The following is a 20387-nucleotide window of genomic DNA, read 5'->3' on the forward strand; positions in this document are numbered from 1 at the left end:
TTATGACATTTCAGTATGAATGAATAATGAATGTATTATTCAATGATGAAGATGAAAGAAGGCGGCATACTTTCTACTGTGCTACTGGAACTTTCTTATACATTTGAGGTACATAATATATTTTTATTTTATTGCGAAGGCAATAGGCATATAATTGCTTTTGAACTCGGGGGGAGAGTTGTCTCATTGGCAATCATTCCACATCTCCTTATTTTTATAGTACTACCATTAAGATCATGTGGCATTAAACAACACCATATCAATTATTGATCATATTATAACAACCATAATCTCTTGTAAATTTATTCACTTCATTATTTCTAAGGTTGATTCAGTTCTGGTCATAATAAGACATTTGAATATTGATGAATACATTAGTTTACCTAGATGTCATTTGTGGGATTTTGTCTCCTTGGGTTGGTATCTCAGCAAAGAATATCCAAAAACTACCTTCATTCATATGAAAATTTTGTGGGCAAATTAGTCATATTTCCTTAGTGTGGGAACTTATATAATGATTGTTCATATATGGAACATTTAAGCTACAGGTCAGGCTATGAATTGCAATGGGTAAAGCCTCTAGTTGTCAAATTCTTACAGCTATTATGTCAAATTTGAGAGATGGGCCAATGGTTGAATCATATTAGACAAAAAGGCCAAAGATATACTTATATATTAAAAATATCAACAGCTATATTATTGATGTTCCTTATCTCGAAAGTTACTGGAATGTCTTCAACAATGAAGTTCTAACTCACAGCGAGATCGAGATGACTTCTGTAATACTTGTAGTAAATAGTTATTCTGTCATAAATATAACATCAGCTCATTCTTCTTGATAGATAGGCAGTTAGTTTACTCATATTAGAAGATGACTTAATATAATTTATCCTGAAATTAGTCTGTATTGTCTGAATATCTAGATCATCTTAAATGTGATAATATTATTTTGATTGATTGATTGGTGTTTAACATGACTTTCAACACTATTGTGCTATTTCATGGGGGTCAGTTTTTATTGGTGGAGGAAGCCAGAGTGCCTGGAGAGAACCATTGACCTTTGGTAGGAAAACTGACAATCCCACTCAATTAAGATTGGATTCAAGTGCAATCCAATCTTTATTATCTGTGCAGAATTCAAATTCACATCAGTGGTTGACTGGCTAGTGATACAGTAGTTCCGACTACTTAGACCATTGGGCCACCAAATTATTTTTTTGACGAAACATTTACAATTAGATATAATATGAATGAAGTCATTTCTTTCCTTTTTAATTGGCTTTTTACTATGAACAGTTATTGCTATAATGAGTATTATAATACTATGCCAAAATCATCTAGATGCTGTATTAAAATAAGATTTTTGGAATACTATATATACTGACATGATTTTGCTGCAGATTTGTTTGTTATTTATATTTATGATTATACAAATATGCAATGATATATTGTTATAAATTAAAATTTTTATAAACTGGTAGTACTTTGTTTGCTTTTATATTTATATCATATGATTAATTAAATATCACATGCTAAATTACCTAAGACAATTTAGTACATACAGCTGTCACCAATATTACAATATCAAGTTTTTTTTGTCAGCAATTATTCGAACAACTTTTCAATCTTTCCACCAGTTATTTTCATCACTTTGATAGAATCCATGATTACATATTAAACGGAAATATTATTGTGATAACTGTATATAATGTCAAAATATTCACACAATATTACTGTCAACTAAAAGGCATGGGGTTCCTGAAACTGATCATCACAGTGCATGCTTATTTTGAACAATTAAAAACAATAACAAATTAAAAGTTTTATTATAAACTAAAAAGTGGACAGAATTAACAAAGTTATTGACTAAAAAAGTATAAGAAATAAAATCTAATACATAGTTAACAATGTATAAAGCTATTAAATATTCATGGATAACAATTTCATAGATATAACAAGTAACAAGTTGGCTAAGCCATGAGTTGCTCCCTGAATTTTATTATTTAACAGTAATGTGAAAAAGAAAGACTTGCTCAAAAATAAATTATGATGGTTTTAAAATTTACAGAAATTCTAATTGCCAAGGAATGTAGCTGTCATTTTTAAAATAAAACTCTGAACATATTTATTGTTAACAATCCCTTTAAATTAAATAAAGCAAACCGTAATCATTTAAAAACCGTTGACTTCGAGGTTTTTAATATTTAAAAGAAACCAATTCCTTAACCACAGACATTGAAAATTGAATATCAATACTAGTACTAGAGAATTAAAAAGTTATCATCATGAATTTTTACATGTATATTCCTATTTTTGAAAGTCAAAGCTCCTGATAAAGAGAGCAATCATTATAATATAAATCTATTGTATGCCAATGTAGAAAGAAACTTGGACTTGGCAAACTAAAGCACCTATCCTGACACCAATTGTTCTTTGAGGGTAAACAAACTAACCAGGGGGTAACCATTTACTCCCCTTTTAATTTTTTGTATACAAAAAGTTAACAGGAGTAAAAAAATATAAATAAAATAAAAAAAAAAATATATCAAAATAACTTTATTATAAACATTTGTAAAATATATCAAAATACATGTTTAAATAATATCTTTTTAAACAAAAAACATTCTGTTTAATATCAAATCTCAATTAACAACCAACTACATTATTGAAATAAACAATTTGTTTTGCTAAATAAACTGAGATGTTCTGCATACTTCCCATAAAAAAAAAAGAATTTTTTAACAAATACTCTATTTTTTTAAATTAAAACTGCATAGTAAAAAAGATCAGAAAAAAAAATATTTGAGAAAATGAGAAGAAATTATGATGTCTTCAAAAATATTGCTACCAACAAAATCACACATCACTAAAAGGGCAGAATCTATCAATTCTTGCTTGTAGTTTTGTATTATACCCACACACCCTGAACAGTTTATATTCAAGATTTAATAAGTGTGATAATACAAAACCTTTTATAATGACTCAAGTATTTCATCAGTAACAGTAACAATCAAAGCGTGATAGCGCTGGAAAAAGCATTTGCCTTATATCTTACAGAAAATGTCAAAATCTAGATCATTTTTTTTTTTAAAACTGTTTCCATACGAAATACATTGTAAACCAGTCCGGTAATGATATATCTTAATATTATTAATTCGTATATTTTAACAAATTTGATTCGTTTAGGGACAGTCACATGTTAAACTATATTTTCGAAGGTAGAGAGAAAACGGCGGATAGCAAAAAGCATATTGCACAGCAAAAAGCATATTGCACGGTTATTTTTAGAATATCTAAAAACCGATATACTTTGTGACGTCATGTAATGAATTTCAGAATATTGTTCAACGTTTTGAAACAAATGACATCTGTGATCGATTATTTGACAATTTTTTTTTTCAAATACATAGGATGTCAAACAAACAAAAAAAAGTAAATGAAATAACAACTAATATGTTGTTATTGTCAACAAAATCAAATGACGATTTTGATACAAATATGGTCGAAAATTAATAATATAACAAATATAGCCTTTGTATGAGGTCAATACAGGATATATCGACCCAAAGAAGTATATCGACCTCGGACTTCGTCCTCAGTCCATATACTTCTTTCAGGTCAATATATCCTTGTATCGACCTCATACAAAGGCTATATTTGTATAATACCGTAAATTACCATGAGGAAATAAACACGACTTGTTGCAGATCAGCAAATACAGTAAGGTTTACCAATACGATACTATTAAATTAACAAAAGTATTTTGATATTTAAACAAGCAAGAGAGCCCCTATTTCTTCTCTTGAAACAGCAAAATTTGATTCATAAAAATTAAATTAACCTTGTTGGTACGCTTTAAACTGGTAATAAGACGGTTCAAGATTAGCCAATAGAGGGCGCTGAATTTCTTGAAATCACTGTGTTTGAAAATGAAGCCTGTTACGTAACCTTTAGCTAATCAAAATTTCTAAGTAAAAGGGTTAACTATTAAACTTCCATTTAAATATTGCATTTGAGGAATGCTTAATCAAATTAACTTAATTTTCAATACAAAAATCAAACAAACATACTTTTACTCGATCTTTAAAGAACTGTAGAATGAAAAGCGTATGCACTCTATTTTTGATGATTAACAAAATGGCCATACACAATGACAATAAAAGCAAATGCTTTTAAAAACAGCGGTGAAATTACATGATTATTCAGTGAAAAATTCAGTTTTCATTAATGAAAGGCCAAATTTATACAGAAGACGAAAGTGAATAAAGATGATTTTTTATTGCTGCATTTGTTTGATTGTTTATTGCTGCAATTATGTGATTGTTTATTGCACTAGACATGATTAATTTATCAAATTTAAAAAAAAAAACACAGAACAAAACGAGTCAGTTATAATAACTGAAGTAAAAGAAGCAAAATCAAGATGCAGAAAGGTATACTTGTATACTATTTGTGATTTCGGAACTGAAGTATTCTAGACCATGCTTTCGATTAAAATGATTATAAAGCTTTTACTAAAAGATACAATCTGTTAACTATACACTATACAATGGATATACTTATAAGGGTGTTGGAAAAATTGGTTGATCCTTTAGGGAATCACTGATGCATGACTGGAGAGGGCACCCTCTTAGGCAGTCAGTGCCCCCACCCCTTTTATGAAAATTTCTGGATCCGTCATTGGGTGCAACATTATGATAATTTACAACAACAAAATTAATTTGTTAGATTCTAGAGACAGATTATAAGAGGGGTAATGATTCACCAAATAGCATTGAATGGCAATCATTTCCCTCCCAATTCAATTATTGGAACAATGAATGTCTCTTACATTTTAAAAAAATATTTATATATGTTTTCACTACCCATAGACAATGCCATCAATTTTTTCAATCAAAATCATTTTAACTTTAGGTTTGTTCTCTGTTTGCCTCATTTAGAAATAAAAAGGCAGGTTACAAATGATGAAAAACATCAAATGGCAGACATTGAGAAAACATTTCTACTCATAACACCGTAGTATGTACTAAATCTTTCCTGAAATATTGTTATATGTATTAAAAATATTTTTACAAATTACCTATATTACCAGAGCTTTCTACAACAGGTAAATATTATCCAAATATTATGAAATGTGGGGAAAAATGTAAATATCAGGTACGCAACTACAAAAATATATTACTGTTTCTGACTGATGTCAGATATGCATAAAATACACAGAGAGTATTGACTACTATGCGAGTTTTTCAATAAATGCTAAAACAAATAGTAAAATGTATATAGTTTCCTTAATCTTCATCATCCAAATCCTCATCTTCATCAATATCTGAATCAGGTGGTTGTTCTTCCTGGTCAAGGTCATCCGGACTGATCTCTACTTCTTTGATTTCAAGGATGGGTATCACTTCACAGTCAGATACTGAAAGTTAAAATGTTATTTTGTTTCAAACAAGCACAGATAAATATAAAGTATTTTACCAATTTATTTATATATAGTAATAACACTAATAAAAATGACAAAAACACAGCACAAATTAAGAAAAGATATCTAGAAGTTAACATACTGACTTCAATTATAGATAGCTGTGTTGATACAATTTCAATGTCAAATTGTTAAACATTTCTAGGGTACTGCAAATAAGAGCTTCCTGATTTTTTTTATCTGGCTTCATATGAACATGCTTTACTGTATGAGGTGTTTTCAGATTCATCAAATTCCCGTATTCAGAATACTTTTAAATATATTCTAACACAAAATGGATGTAGTTTTGGTCACATGCTATAGTGTGCGATACTATTACATGTAGTTACGTAGTGTGCTAGTGACCTAATACAATATATTATATGGTGTGAGAGCGATGGGGTCAATAAATTCCATATGGGGGTGAGAGCGAAGCTCCAATCCCCATATGGAATTTACTGACTTCATATATATTGTATTAGGTCACTAGCATACTATGTAACGAATTTATCTTACCGACTATCTTAACATGTGGTATTTAGACTAGTGGTCTATACAAAACCAAATGCCAACAATAATAACTTGTTAGCTTTAAATGTGTTTTATGAATTTATTTCAATTGTTCATCATCAATTTCTTCGTCTGTCGAAACCTTTCAGATTTTTCCCCAACACCATGTTGTTTTTATAAAGGCATAACACCACTACTAATTGTGTATTGAAATAAGCCCAGCTTACTAACCCCATATGAAATATTCACGGGGTTGCTTTAAACCAATCATATTCCTAGAAATGTATAGGAGGTATGATAAATTTTCCTATGTATGGCTTTATAACTTCCTGTTTACCAAATACTTAAAGCAGGGGTATCATAAGTGATAGAAGCAATAGTTCACAGTTCTACCTGTTTGTTTTTAAGTCTTGAATTTTTTTAGGGGATTTCCCTTACCAAAGCATGAACTGCTTTATTTGGAGGTACTCCTTTTGTATTCACAACCCTTTTTTTACAATTAAGTGAATCTATCTCACAATCTAAACCATATAACGCCATTGCATACCTCTTACTTATTATTTCTGGGGTTTCCATTAAAAAATCATGGACTTTGCCTGCTTTATTTTTGGGGTACCCATTTGTATCTACAACTCCTCCTAAATCCCTTATTACAATTTATTGATCCTTTCTCACAATCTTAAATGAGCACCCTTCTATTTATTTTTGTTTTTTTTTATCAGAAACATTTTTGGGGTTTCCCTTAGCAATGTATGACTTTTGCAATTACTTTATTACGGGATTTTGTATCCATGACTCCTCATAAACCCCTTGTTACAATTTGATGAAACTTTCTCAAAATCTTTACAATATAAAGCTTTTATGCAACTCCTATTTAATATATCTTTTATCAGAATTATTATTTGCATTTTCCTTAGTAAATAATGGACTTTGCAAGGGGTGGGGGGTATCATTTTAGCTTTGTTCGTGGTATTTCCAGTATTTTTCTTGAGTTGAAACAAACGTCAAACAACACAGAATTAGCATACTTTTATGTTCATAGATTTAAAGTTTTAATTTACTAGGTTACCAAATAATAGTCCAGTTTTATTCTTCAAAATTGAGCCTGCCAGACAGGGGTGCAGACTATAGCGTACAATAGGTAAGAAATAAGAGAAAAAAATCGATTTCGTGAGGTGGTTTGTTTACGTTCCGCCATGTTTGATATTGATATTGTAGAGGGCACTCTTATCATTTTCAAAACTAATAATTTTACCTCATCCATATTAATATGTTATTTTTATTGAAAATCAAATATATACCGATAAATTTAAAAATTAAATGCTGCACTACAAATTATTCGTTTCTTTTCACTGCATTGCTTAAAATAAACTGGAATCTGTTTGAATTAAACGCAACGAAAAAAGTATAAAAGTCAACCGAGAACCAGCTTATGATGTATAAACTACAAAACATAATCAGTTATTCCTTCCGTTTTGGTGTTTCATACTGATGCATGTGTTTTGTTTTACCCTAAGATACTTCAAACATTGATGTGATGGATATATTAAACATTGTTTTACACAAGGATGGAACTGTTTTACTTTCAAAGTCGTATTCTAGTGATATAAGTATGGATTTTCCGTACACTCTCCCCGTATTTATTTTCTTTTACACATGCTATTCAAACTTCCTGTTTAAACATACACAAATTTCTAAATTGTTTTTTGTGTGATTTTGACTTATTTTAACACTCGTGAAGTGTTCTAGAATCATTTACAAGCAGTTTCAACTTCTATTTGATGATGGAAAACAGGTTTTTCCATGAAAATACTGCAAACGACCACACACGATTTGAAATTACCAGAGTTTCTTGACAATTCTAACAAAAGTTTTTTTACCTGAAATTTTGCTGCGAGAAGGGTGGTGGGGACAATGTACCAGTGTGAACTCTACAAGCCTGATTACAGTAGGTCATAAATATTTCCTCCTATGAAGTTGGTTTGGCAAGTTTATTTTGTAAAATTGAAAATGAACATGTAATAACATGCACAATAAGTACATTTTATAAAAGACAATTTGAACTTCAGTATTTATTTTATATAAAAAGTAAACAAACAAACCATTTCCTTTAAATGTAGCAGGATACTTTGACAAACTACTTCTTTGAACATTGGCTCCCTCTAGTGTCCACCGTACAATTAAAATGGGATCTCTACTATAGCTCACAAATGATAGGCCATCACTACACCATTCAATTGAATCTATCTACAAAACAAAACATCACATTAATTCTGTTATGGAGAAACTACTATGGAGTTTATATATAGCATGTGAAAATTGCCGTACTCATTATTTTTCATAATTAAAGTGATGCCACAAGTCCAAAAATAAAATTATGATTGTTTCATGTTGCCTACCTACCCACCTAAAAAGCAAATTTTATGACACAAATTGTACCAATGTCTATTTTAAAAGTATATTTGTCTCGATATCCCTCTTTTTTTACAATTACAAAATTCCCACAACTTCCAATATTTTTTTAGAAATTGATCAACATTAAAAAAAGGATTTATGGTTTTTTTTTCTGAACAATTTCTTATATATTACATCGAATTTCACTCAAATAAGCCAAAATAAAATGCTTCGCCAAGCACAGCCTGATACAACCTCAGAGGTCTAACCCTGAACAGTTGGGGCAAGTTTGGACACAATATTCAAACTTGATACTGTCTGAATTTGGATTGTGATCAAATTTTTGACATAATATAGGTTTATGATACAAAATAAATGTGGTAAAAGATCTTAAAAATTTGAAATGGGACATTTAATTTACTAGTATGGTCTGATATCCAAATTCTAACAACATGGTTAGATTCAGCATTATATAAAAAAACACCAAAAATTTTATTTTAGTTGAAATCAAACAAAGTTTAATTTTGGACCCTTCAAACCTTAATATGGACTAATTTGAAAACAATGTGTCTTCGGACGACTGCGATTCCGACATGATAGCGTTATACGAACGCAAATTTTTGCGGTCGTATAACAAAAAGCAAACATATTGTATTAGAATTGTGCAAAGACAAATTAACAGACAGTGATAAGAACAAAATGTACTATGTCCCATAAAAATTGGTGTGTGAAAAGTTAACCTCAAGAAATTTCATCTAAAAACTAAGATTCTGGTTGAATTTCAATCTATATTTGGTAGGGATTTCAACTTATTGAAGAATTACTATTACAATATTTGTTGGTTTTACCTAAAGATACTCGAATACGAAAATATCTACACCAACTAAAACACAAACACATTTCACGCTTTGTGGTGTGTTGTCTTATGAACATAACAGTGACATAGTTGTTAACTTCTGTCATTTGGTCTCTGGTGGATCTTCTTATTTTTTTTTAATATTAAACCTTATACATTATTATCTGGGACTAGAAAAATAGTCCCAGGAATTATATACCATAATTAATAGCTCATTTACTACATGTACTAATTAAGTAAATAATAATCTAACCAATAATTTAATAAACACCTATTGAATATAAATACATGATTACATAGTTTAAGTTTATCAAACTCTAGAAGCTCTTAATATGTAAAGAGTGGTAAGGATTAACACTTGAATAGATCACTATTTGCAGCTTCCTGATATGTGATCCAGCTTAAAGTAACCTCTTTATCAAGCTTAAAAGATGAAAAGTTACCTCTTTATCAAGCTTAAAAGATGCCATCTGCTTGTATGTTTTCTTGTCCCAGAGACGAAGAGTTTGTTCCTGATTTCCTCCATAAGTCAAAACATATGGTGACTGGGGAGTGTAATAAATTTTAGATGACGTTGCCCTATGTCCAGTAATTCTTTTCAACAAAGAACCTAAAAAAAATTGATTGATTGGTTGTTGTACGCTCAACATCCAGTGACAAATATTTCATTCATGTTCAGGATGAGAACAAATTAAATACAATTTATTATTGTAGTACTGTGGATTCTTAATTATTCAAGGAATACCAACTTCCGTGGGTACAGGTACAAATTTTCTGTAGGCTTGTATGAAGCAGGCTTTTGTCAAACCATGTAATCAACTATCCACAAAAATACAATGTGTTCTTAATGCACAAAAATTGGTTCATACAAAAATAAATGAAATCACAGTAAATAAACTATTTACAAGACTTGTTGGCCATTGGCCTTCTTTACCTTCTATGTTATTTCTCCAAACTACATGGGAATCAAGAAAAAGCTTAACATTTTAATCAGATGGGTCACTGCAAAGACAACACGACTAAAAGTTCTTGAACTAACTAGATATCATTGAGATGGGAGCCATCTCTGTGGGCCCCGCTGTGAATAATGTGTGGTAAAAAATTTGTATCTTTATCATGTGACATGGGGTTGTCAACTGAAACCAAAGTTTTTGACCTTGACCTTTGACCAAGGAAGTTGTACATAAATTATGACACACCCTCTGGTGTTGGTTTATATACATGTCAAGTATAAACTTTGAAATCATAACGGTTCTGAAGATATAGAGCAGACACGATCTTTACCATATGACATGGGGTTGTCAACTAAATTCAAAGTTTTTGACCTTGACCTTTGACATAGGAAGTTGTACATAAATTATGACACACCCTCTGGTGTTGGTTTATATACATAGCAAGTATAAACTTTGAAATCATAAGGGTTCTGAAGATATAGAGCGGACACGATCTTTACCATATGACATGGGGTTGTCAACTAAAACCAAAGTTTTTGACCTTGACCTTTGACCTAGGAAGTTTTACATACATTACGACACACCCTCTGGTGTTGGTTAATATACATGTCAAGTATAAACTTTGAAATCATAATGGTTCTCTAGATATAGAGTGGACACAATTTGTTACGGACAGACGGACAGATGGACGGATGGATGGACGAACAGACTGATCACTATAGGGCGTCCACCATTCGGCGGGGCCCTAATTAATGAAAAATCAGCAAATTACAAAAGATATATTGAAGCACAGATGATATTTATTGACCATTTCAGGTATTCATCAGAAGTGAAAAACTTTGAAATAACTGATTAGAAATTCATTGACTTTCATTCATAAATTTAGAATATCATGTGGCTTTTTCAATATCACATCTGTATCAACCAGAGACACCAATATAATCCCAAGAGCTCTGCAAAATGGGGATTATATTGGTTGAGGGTTGATACGGTGTGTGATATTGAAAAAGCCGTATCATATACACTTTATTATATACATTTGACTGATATTGATGATGTGACGTCATTTAGATTAGGGGTGTGATAAAGCCTTTGCAACCGTGACTGATATCGATATCATCATGGATTCCTGATACAGCACGGTTGCTATTGTTCGTATTATACATGCAATTTATCTGTACTTACTACTTAGTATATAATAATATACACCGATTGACTGGTTATGAGGTTAATAGCAAGTTTGTTGTCCCTGAGATACCAACTATTGATCGAGGCGAAGTTCATCTTGTGCATGTTTATGTGACTAATAATATGTGCATGTTTATGTGACTAATAATATAAGTTTTTTCCAGGTGGTGTATGTAGACTTTTTAGAAAGATGTTTTGTTCGGTATAATAAAACACTTAATGACTGGTTATGAGGGTAAAAGCAAGTTTGTTGTCCCTTTGATACTAACTATTGCCCTCGGCTTTGCCTCGATCAATAGTTGGTATCTCAGGGACAACAAACTTGCTAATTAATCTCATAACCAGTCAATAGGTGTATAATATTTGACTTCATAACTTTACCAAGGATTTAAATATTTAACATCTAAATTCATTGTGAAAATTGACTGATCTACCATGTAGTTTAGAGAAACAACAGAGAAACTAAAGAAGACCAAATCAGGCTGAAATGTCTTGTAAAAGGTTAATTTACTACAATAATATACATTTGATATAAAGTATATTCCCTTTTCTACATAAGAAAATAAACAGCTGCGCCATGAGCACATGATACGCCCGTCGTCTTGTGTGTGAATTTTTATGCAATAATCATAAATAGTTTCTGACATAAGGCGCGACATGCGAAAACCCCCCTTTTTTTTTACAAAAAACTCATAATCTCTAAAATAAAATTTTGAATCAAAACCAAAAAGTATACAGATCTTATAATATAATATAACTAAGAAGTGTGTAAAATTTTAAGCAATAATCATAAATCGTTTTTGAGATACGGTGCGACATGTGAAAAAATAACATGCACCTGTTTTAGTTACTAAGTCCCGTAACTCAAAAAGTTTTAATCTTATTTTCACCAAAAGTATACAGATCGTTTGACCATCATAAGAAACAACTAACTTAAGTTTCATGAAATTTGGATAATTCGTTCTCAAGTTACGGTGCGATATGTTTACGCCGGACAGACAGACGGACAGACGACATTTGTATACCATAATATGTCCCGTTAAAATTTGGACGGGCATATAAAAACCAATATGTAGGTTTTGAAAGTGTAGAGTTGTTGCGTTGTTGCAAGGGTTCTTTAACATGCAGAGAGCATTGCACCCTCTCTTAGTGAGGCATGAGGTCTAATGTCTTCATTCTGATGGGACATGGTTTTGAATTTATACATCCTACACAGCTAAACAGATGCCCCACTGTGGCAAGGGTTCTACTGCTATTTGGCAGAACAAAAAGTGACAATATTTCTATATTTCTATACCCATTTCACCTTTCGGGTCTAAAATAGATTGAGAAATTTGGTCCAGTGTCTTGCAATGTGTATCAACTATGCTTAATCAACAAATGCCCAATGAAACTCCACTTTATCATAGTAAAAAACACAATAACCTTCAATAGTGTTTAACCCGGATAGATTAGGACTTATGCAAGAACAAATTATATGTGTATAACTTATTTGGGAGAGTACAATACCATTTTTTGTAGACCAGACACGGAGGATTTTATCATCATGAGTAGACATAATGGTATCATCATCCAGGAGAACAAATAAGAACACATCAACCGAGTCTTCTTCTTTTAGTATTTTATATTTCTTATGAACATCCAAATCTGTGAGTTCTTTTCTCAGCTTATCTGGAAAACATAAGAAAAAATAACATCAATTTTATGTAATTATAACAAGGGTTGTATATGGTAAATTCAGAATTTACTATTGCATATTCACAATTGAAACCTAATGCATTGTCAATCAATGCATTTTCAAACAATTTTGTAGATGGATATAACTTTAAAAGATTTAAATGAATTTGAGCTTTGATAATTGAAACTTTTCATGATACTTTGTTTTATCACATTTTTGCATTAATAAAGCCAGTGAATAAATTTCAATATTTCTAATCTTTAAAGCGTTGTCTATTAAGTACTGGAGACTATAGGGAGAAACAATTTACCAATTAATTAAACACTTCTCGCCCCATTAGATTTTTGGCATCTTTTAAAACAGCTTTGATCTGAATTTTTGATTTTTTGGTACAAAAACTGCAATATTTATATACAGGTCATTTACCTTTAGAAAAGAAACTAAAAACTAATGGTGGAGGTCTCAGTGGCTCAGAGCTCTAATCAGTTAAACTATTGTGATTACTAGCCTGTCACCACTGAGTTCAAACTCCGCTTGTTGCTACAATCTTAATTGAATAGGATTGCCAGTTTTCCAGCTGAAGGTCTGTGATTCTCTCTGGCTTCCTCCACCAATAAAAACCTGATTTAAAACACCAGCAAATATAAACTGCTTCTGTATACTTTCAAAATTCTACATGGCCTAGCCCCTGTCTATTTTGAGGAACTTATTAGCACCATCAAGATCTCTTAGATCGGAAAATGCAATGTGACTAATACAACCTCATGTACGCACCAAAATTTACGAAGAAAGACGTTTCTACAAAGCTACTGCGAGCCTCTGGAAGTATCTTCCTAGCCATCAAAGACATGAACACTCCATCAAACTTTTTTAGAAAAATTTGTTGAAAATTTTTATTCATTCTTATTGTATTGATGGTTTTAATGTTAAACACCTCTTTTAAACTACAATGATTGTTTTATGTTAAGTGCTTAGAGTAATTTTAATTAGATAATGTGCTTTATATTGTAAATAATAATAATTATGAATAGGCAATAGTGGTGAAAGTGGCGTTAAACACTAATAAATTGCTTCGCCGAGCGCAGCTGGATACGACAGCAGAGGTCCAACCCTGAACAGTTGGGGCAAAAATGGACACAATATTCGTGTTTGATACAGGTCTGAATTTGGATTGTAATTAAATATTTGACACATAATAGGTTTCTGACACAGAATAATTGTAGTCAAAGAACTTAGAATTGGTTATATGATTTGAATTTATATTCAATTTATTGCTTTTGTGCAATACACTATACTGTTGCGAATTGACCCCCCCCCCCCCCACAAAAAAAATAATTACCCCCCCTTTCTTTTTTTATTTTGTGCAATACACTATGCTGTTGCGAATTGATCCTCCCCCCAAAAAAACTTTTTTTGTTTACCCCTCCCTCTTTTTTTTGCCAAATAAAAAAATATTTGAAGAAATTTTCTTTTTAATTTCTGAAATCTGAAATGAGAAAAAATTGTCCCCCCCCCCCCCCCCCCCCCCCATTTTTTTTTCACCTTCCCCCCTCTTTTTCCAAAAAAAAAAAATTCTTTCCCTCAAGATATGGTCATATTCTCAATTCAAATTTCCAATAGAGTTTGCAACCATAATTACCCATTTAAATACATCATAAAAGTCTTAAAATAGAAAATGACATACATAATCATGGCTAAAATTAATATTCCTTAATCAGCATTTTTAAATAGTAACTTCTAAAAACAAATTGACAGCTAATCACCGCAAGACAACACAACATTTCTTTATACATAATTTAAAAGCAGTGTAACAGAGGTAATCCAAACATAACATTGTACTTTTTTTTAATTGTCCATTAACCAGGAAACCCTTGTTTTTCCCCCTTTTTTGCCCCTAATTCCTAAACGGTTTGAGCCATAACCCCCCAAAGCCAATCCTAACCATCCCTTTGTGGTATGGAAACTTGTGGTATAATTTCAGAGAGATCCATACATCATTCCACAAGTTATTGTCTGGAAACTAGAAAAATGCTTATTTGGGCCCCTTTTTGGCCCCTAATTCCTAAACTGTTAGGATTATAACCCCCAAAATCAATCCCAACCTTCCTTTTGTGGTTATAAACCTTGTGTTTAAATTTCATAAATTTCTATTTACATTTACTAAAGTTATTGTCGGGAAACCAAATGTCTTCGGACGACGACGACGTGATACCAATATACGACCGCAAAATTTTTTGCGGTCGTATAAAAATCAATCAATAAAAAAAACTAAGGGCTAATATGATCCTGTATTCAAATGGATGTTCAAATTTCAGCTAAACAATTCACATGTGATTGGTTTAATTAGTATGATTGTTGTGCAAGACTTAATGTTGTGAGTCATATTATATATCTAAGTTTTAAAAATATTTGAGATAAACTTTGTAAGGGCCACATTATGGTTTTATTTTCTTAACTTAAAAATATTTAACCTACCTTCCTTTAAATCCCATAGGTACATGGTGTTTATACTATCTTTTGTGATGGCAGTAAAAACAATGTAGCTCTTGTTGTTTGGCACCAACAGTTCTATACAACAAAAATCATCATCTAGTCCAAGATCCTTCTTCAAATCCTTTGCTTCTAACACCTTTACAATGGTTCTTGCTTCAACATCAATCACTACTATTTTCTTATCATCATCAGTTACAAATACTACCATGGTACCATCAATATTTGACTTAGTACAAACAAAGAAAAAATAAACTATAGTCAACCTCACTTTTATAATGGCATACCTTTTAATTGCATAATTTCTCCAGCACAAAACCATTTCCCATTTAGCTAATGTTAAAACATTTAATTTTATTCATAAACTAGCAAGAGCACTTTCGGTTAATTACATAAAAAATAAATGGGGAATGTGTGAATGGGACATAGATGATGCACACTTGCATATAATGTTATAAAGGGACATAACTCATGAATGGTAAAAGTGACACCCCCAGAATTCAAACTTGATCTGTGTTTTGTGGTAATAAGCATTGTGTATAAGTTTCATAACATTTGGTTGACGCAAACTTAAGTAAGAGAATGAAAACCAATTTCGGGACGTATGGACCTACAGGTCGACGGACAAGGATAAAAATTAATGCCCCCTGTGCTACGGCGGGGTCATAAAAATGCATCTAGATATGATACATTAAAATCTGACTATTGAATGAAACGCAGCGATAAGGTAAGTAGAAGTAATAAAACATTGCTCTTACATGCATTCTTATTTTTGTTTAAATTTTATACATGTATCATACTTGACTTAGTAAGAATACGTACATGAATAAACTGTTATCACAGAGATATGTCTCGCCTTTTTGTAATTTTGATAATGTAAATGTTGAAATTAAAATAGCAATACTTTTAACATGTAAGTTATGCAAATATTCAAAGTCGATGAACCATGACTGAAGGTACATGGCTGAACAATCTCCATGGAAATGAGATGTGCCAATGTTAATACAACTGCATACCAAATACCATTGACTAATCATAAGTCGTTCCCTTTAAACAAACCTAAACACAAACATTAACTTGTAAACTATGTAAAAGTTTCAAAGTCAATGAACCATGATGAGGGGGTGTGGCTATATAATCTCCATGGAAATAAGATTTGCAAATGCCAATAAATTTGCATACCAAATATCATTGACATAACATTAGCAGTTCATCTTAAACTGAATTAATCACAAACTAATGCATATAAACTAAGCAAATGTTTCAAAATCAATAGACCATGACTGAGAGGGCGGGGCCAAATAACTTCCATGGAAATGAGATGTGCCAATGCTTATACAACTGCATACAAAATATCATTGACCTTCCACTTGTGGTTCACCATTAACTAGACCTAATCATAAACTAATACATTGTTGCCGCGCCGCCGACGCCAGAAACAGCATACCTACGTCTTGCTTTTTGACTCCGTCAAGGCGAGACAAAGATGAGTAATTTTTATATGGATAAAATCATATTACAAAACTATATTGTTTTAATGTTCCATTACAATTTTGTGATAGGATAAGTTTAACAATATTAAACCTTCACATTTTAAATTTTGATAGCACTATTTGTATGCAGCATTTCATCAAATCATAATTATTAATCTCATATATTTGTGACTTATTCAAAAATTGGAAAAATAATGCATACAAGAATTTCTGAATTAAAAGTACCAGTACTATATTTATTACATTTTTATAGCTGAAAATGGTACCATAAAAGTAACCGCTACAAAAATGCAATAAATCCTCTACCAAAATTTAACGATCCACCTCACTTCATGTAATTAACTCTCAAACGGCGATATTTGATGAAGAGTAAAAGTTTACTACAGCATTTCATTAAGATTACACATTTTATACATAATTTACTAAATAAAAGCACAAAGTTTTGAAATGTGCATGTAGACAATGTCTTGCACTTGCATGTCAATGTTTTTCCTGACATCATTTTCAATGAAACAATAAAGGAGTAGGTCCTCCTTTATTGTTTCATTGAAAATGATGTCAGGACAAACATTGACATGCAAGTGCAAGACATTTTTGGCCTCAAAATTCAGGTTTATCTGATGAAAGATTTTGGACACTTTTTAAACACTTAAGTGTCTACTTCAGTCGATTCAATTAGTTTATGTGAAAGATTTGAACTGATTTAGTCATTAAAGACACTCAAATTCAAGCTTAGATATGAAAAATCTATCAAATATGCCATAATATGTCACTTTTCAGATGGTTTTTGTCAAAAATGAAAGTGGGAGCATCCGTGTTCATTCTCAACCTTTATATATGTTATGTATTATCATCAAATACAACTTACATTTAAATATTAAGAATGAACACAAATGCGGCCAATTCCATTTCAGACGGAAACCGTCTAAAATTTAACCAAAATGCTAAAATTTCAAAGATTTCAGTAATTTAGCATGACTTAATGATGCTAGTACCAGATACATGTGCATTGTATTGTCAAAAACAGCCCATATTTATGTAACAGAAGTATTCTTCTTTCCAATAAATAGCTAAAAATTTACATTTTAACAATTTTGTAAAACTGCTATATTTTGGGGCCAAAAAGGGGTCTTACTGGCCCTACTCCTTTCAGACCGAGAACAATAAACTGTTTACACATTGCATAAATGTTGCTTGTTGAATCTAATCATGTCTTCAAAAATTTTTGGTGGAATTTGGGGAAACAAGCAGGTAATTTGCAGATGACCTTTTTTGCAGGTAGAACAAAAATCAGGACTGCAAATTACAGGAAATAGTTTTTATTGTAATGAATGGAATAAATGATGTCATTTTTATAAAAAAAACAAGAATGTGTCCATAGTACATGGATGCCCAACTAGACTATTATTTTCTATGTTCAGTGGACCGTGAAATTGGGGTCAAAACTCTGATTTGGCATTCAAATTAGAAAGATCATATCATAGGGAACATGTGTACTAAGTTTTAAGTTGATTGGACTTAAACTTCATCAAAAACTACCTTGACCAAAAACTTTAACCTGAAGCCGGTCAGACGGACGGACGAATGGGCAGACGGACTGATGGACGGACGAACAAATGAACGAACGCACAGACTGAAAAATAATGCTCCTAGGTGGGGCATAAAAATATCTATCCAGAATCATAGGCCACACAGTAGTCTATTAAATGTATTATTCTCAAAGCAATAGAATACTCACTTCATAATTTCTTCCAATATAAGAAGTATCTACTATCTCCATTATGTAAGTTGCCTTCAGTGTCTCTTTGCTGTAAAATTTCACATTCTTTCCACCTCTAGTTGGTACCATAAATTCTAAAAACAGATATATGATTTTGTTTTTTTGTGCTGTTCCAGAAATGAGGGGGGAGGTGTTCTGAAAGCATTTTTTTTGTACCCATACATACATAAATTATTAAGTGATTATTTCCTATAATTTTCAATTTTTTTATAGGCGTGTATGCAGAATTTATATAAGAAAAAACCATGATATCAAGAATCTGTGGCAATGGAATATTCCTGAATCCAGTTGATTCCTTTGACTTCTCTAGTTTGCACCAGACACAAGCTGCCAATAAGTATTTACTCAATCATATTCTTCTATCTTCATAACCATTTTTTATCTCAAGGTTGAAGGTCCCTACTTCATTCAAAGCTTTAACCAAGTATCACCAATATCATACATGGACTTGAAATGTTATTGGCTAATTATTGATGCATCATTATTTGAGTCTTTAGGATTCTTCATGTTGTTGGGCTGTGTGTCTCAAATGGGCATGTTAGTACTTCACTTTGTAGTAAGATTACATGAGGGTCATAATGGGGGTACCTTCATGATAAGGATATTTTGATGAATCACTGTTGCCAAAATTGACCGTTTGACACCTGACGGTATAGGACATTGTATATATGTATGTACGGAGATCCCTCCGTTATTTGGAGCACCCCTCAAAGCTGAGAGGGTACAGTGGAATCCGTGTACACTCCCATTCGGGATTAATGGATCGATGTGTCACTAACGTATTTACAACAATATTTACAAGTACATCCGCACCCCAACACAAAGGGAGTGCTAGGTCTGTTAATATGGTGGAGGAAGCCGAAGTACTCGGAGAGAACCACCGGGCTGCTCGGTGGAAACAGACAAACTGAAGAGATTTCAGAAGAATGATCTCCATGTCAAATTAGGGGGCAACTTTGACCTACTGAGGCCCCCATAGTACCCATTCTAGTTAAAACTCCGGTCTAGGTACCAGAGATGTGTTTTGGAGGGTGAAAATCACCCTTCTGATGTAATGAAATTTCCAGCTCCAAAAGTTAAGAGTCGAACTTGGGACCTTCAGCACTGTAGCCATCGGTCTTAACCACTTGACCACAAACCCTCATACATGTGAACAGTTCCAATTGTATTTAATGACTCTACTTGCTCATATGACTACAATATACAATAAATGCATTGATGTTATAAAGTTAGTTACAGTCTGTGGAAGAATAGTGACAAAACCTTGACATTAGTCTCATTGATATTTACCAAATACTTCCTTTTTTACTGATACACTATTGATTCATTTATTTTGTGGATTGAGGAAAAATATTTGTTGAATGAAACTTGATTTCATAATTTTGAAAAATTCTACACAATTTCTACTTGAAATTTGTATTTTATTGTATGCTGAAGTTCATGGTAAATTTATACATTTTTTTGTAGCTTCCAATCCATAGGACTTGAAACCAACTGAATAATAAGTATAGTGTGAGCAACCACTCACTAATTCAATTTTTTTTAAAACACCCCTGCTCTTGGAAAATTTCATTTATGTGCATC

General features: G+C 31.8%; 1 protein-coding gene across 2 annotated transcripts in view; it reads right to left on the reverse strand.

Annotated features, from left to right (window-relative positions):
• Positions 1 to 1807: 1807 nt before the first annotated feature.
• LOC127721154 (NACHT domain- and WD repeat-containing protein 1-like) overlaps positions 1808 to 20387 on the reverse strand; it is a 123388-nt gene continuing 104808 nt past the window's right edge. Inside the window, exons 23-28 of one of the 2 annotated variants that reach the window (XM_052227830.1) lie at positions 18762 to 18877; positions 15516 to 15759; positions 12872 to 13033; positions 9665 to 9831; positions 8074 to 8218; positions 1808 to 5419 (exon numbers count right to left, since the gene is read on the reverse strand). In XM_052227830.1, the coding sequence (XP_052083790.1) occupies positions 5289 to 5419; positions 8074 to 8218; positions 9665 to 9831; positions 12872 to 13033; positions 15516 to 15759; positions 18762 to 18877 (965 nt within the window). In that variant the 3' untranslated portion in view covers positions 1808 to 5288. Of the gene's footprint in view, positions 5420 to 8073; positions 8219 to 9664; positions 9832 to 12871; positions 13034 to 13466; positions 13662 to 15515; positions 15760 to 18761; positions 18878 to 20387 lie in introns of those variants that run through there. The other variant, XR_007991063.1, reaches the window with a different exon arrangement.

The sequence above is a fragment of the Mytilus californianus genome, unplaced genomic scaffold (assembly GCF_021869535.1).
Source record: "Mytilus californianus isolate M0D057914Y unplaced genomic scaffold, xbMytCali1.0.p SCAF_1, whole genome shotgun sequence".
NCBI lineage: Eukaryota > Metazoa > Mollusca > Bivalvia > Mytilida > Mytilidae > Mytilus > Mytilus californianus.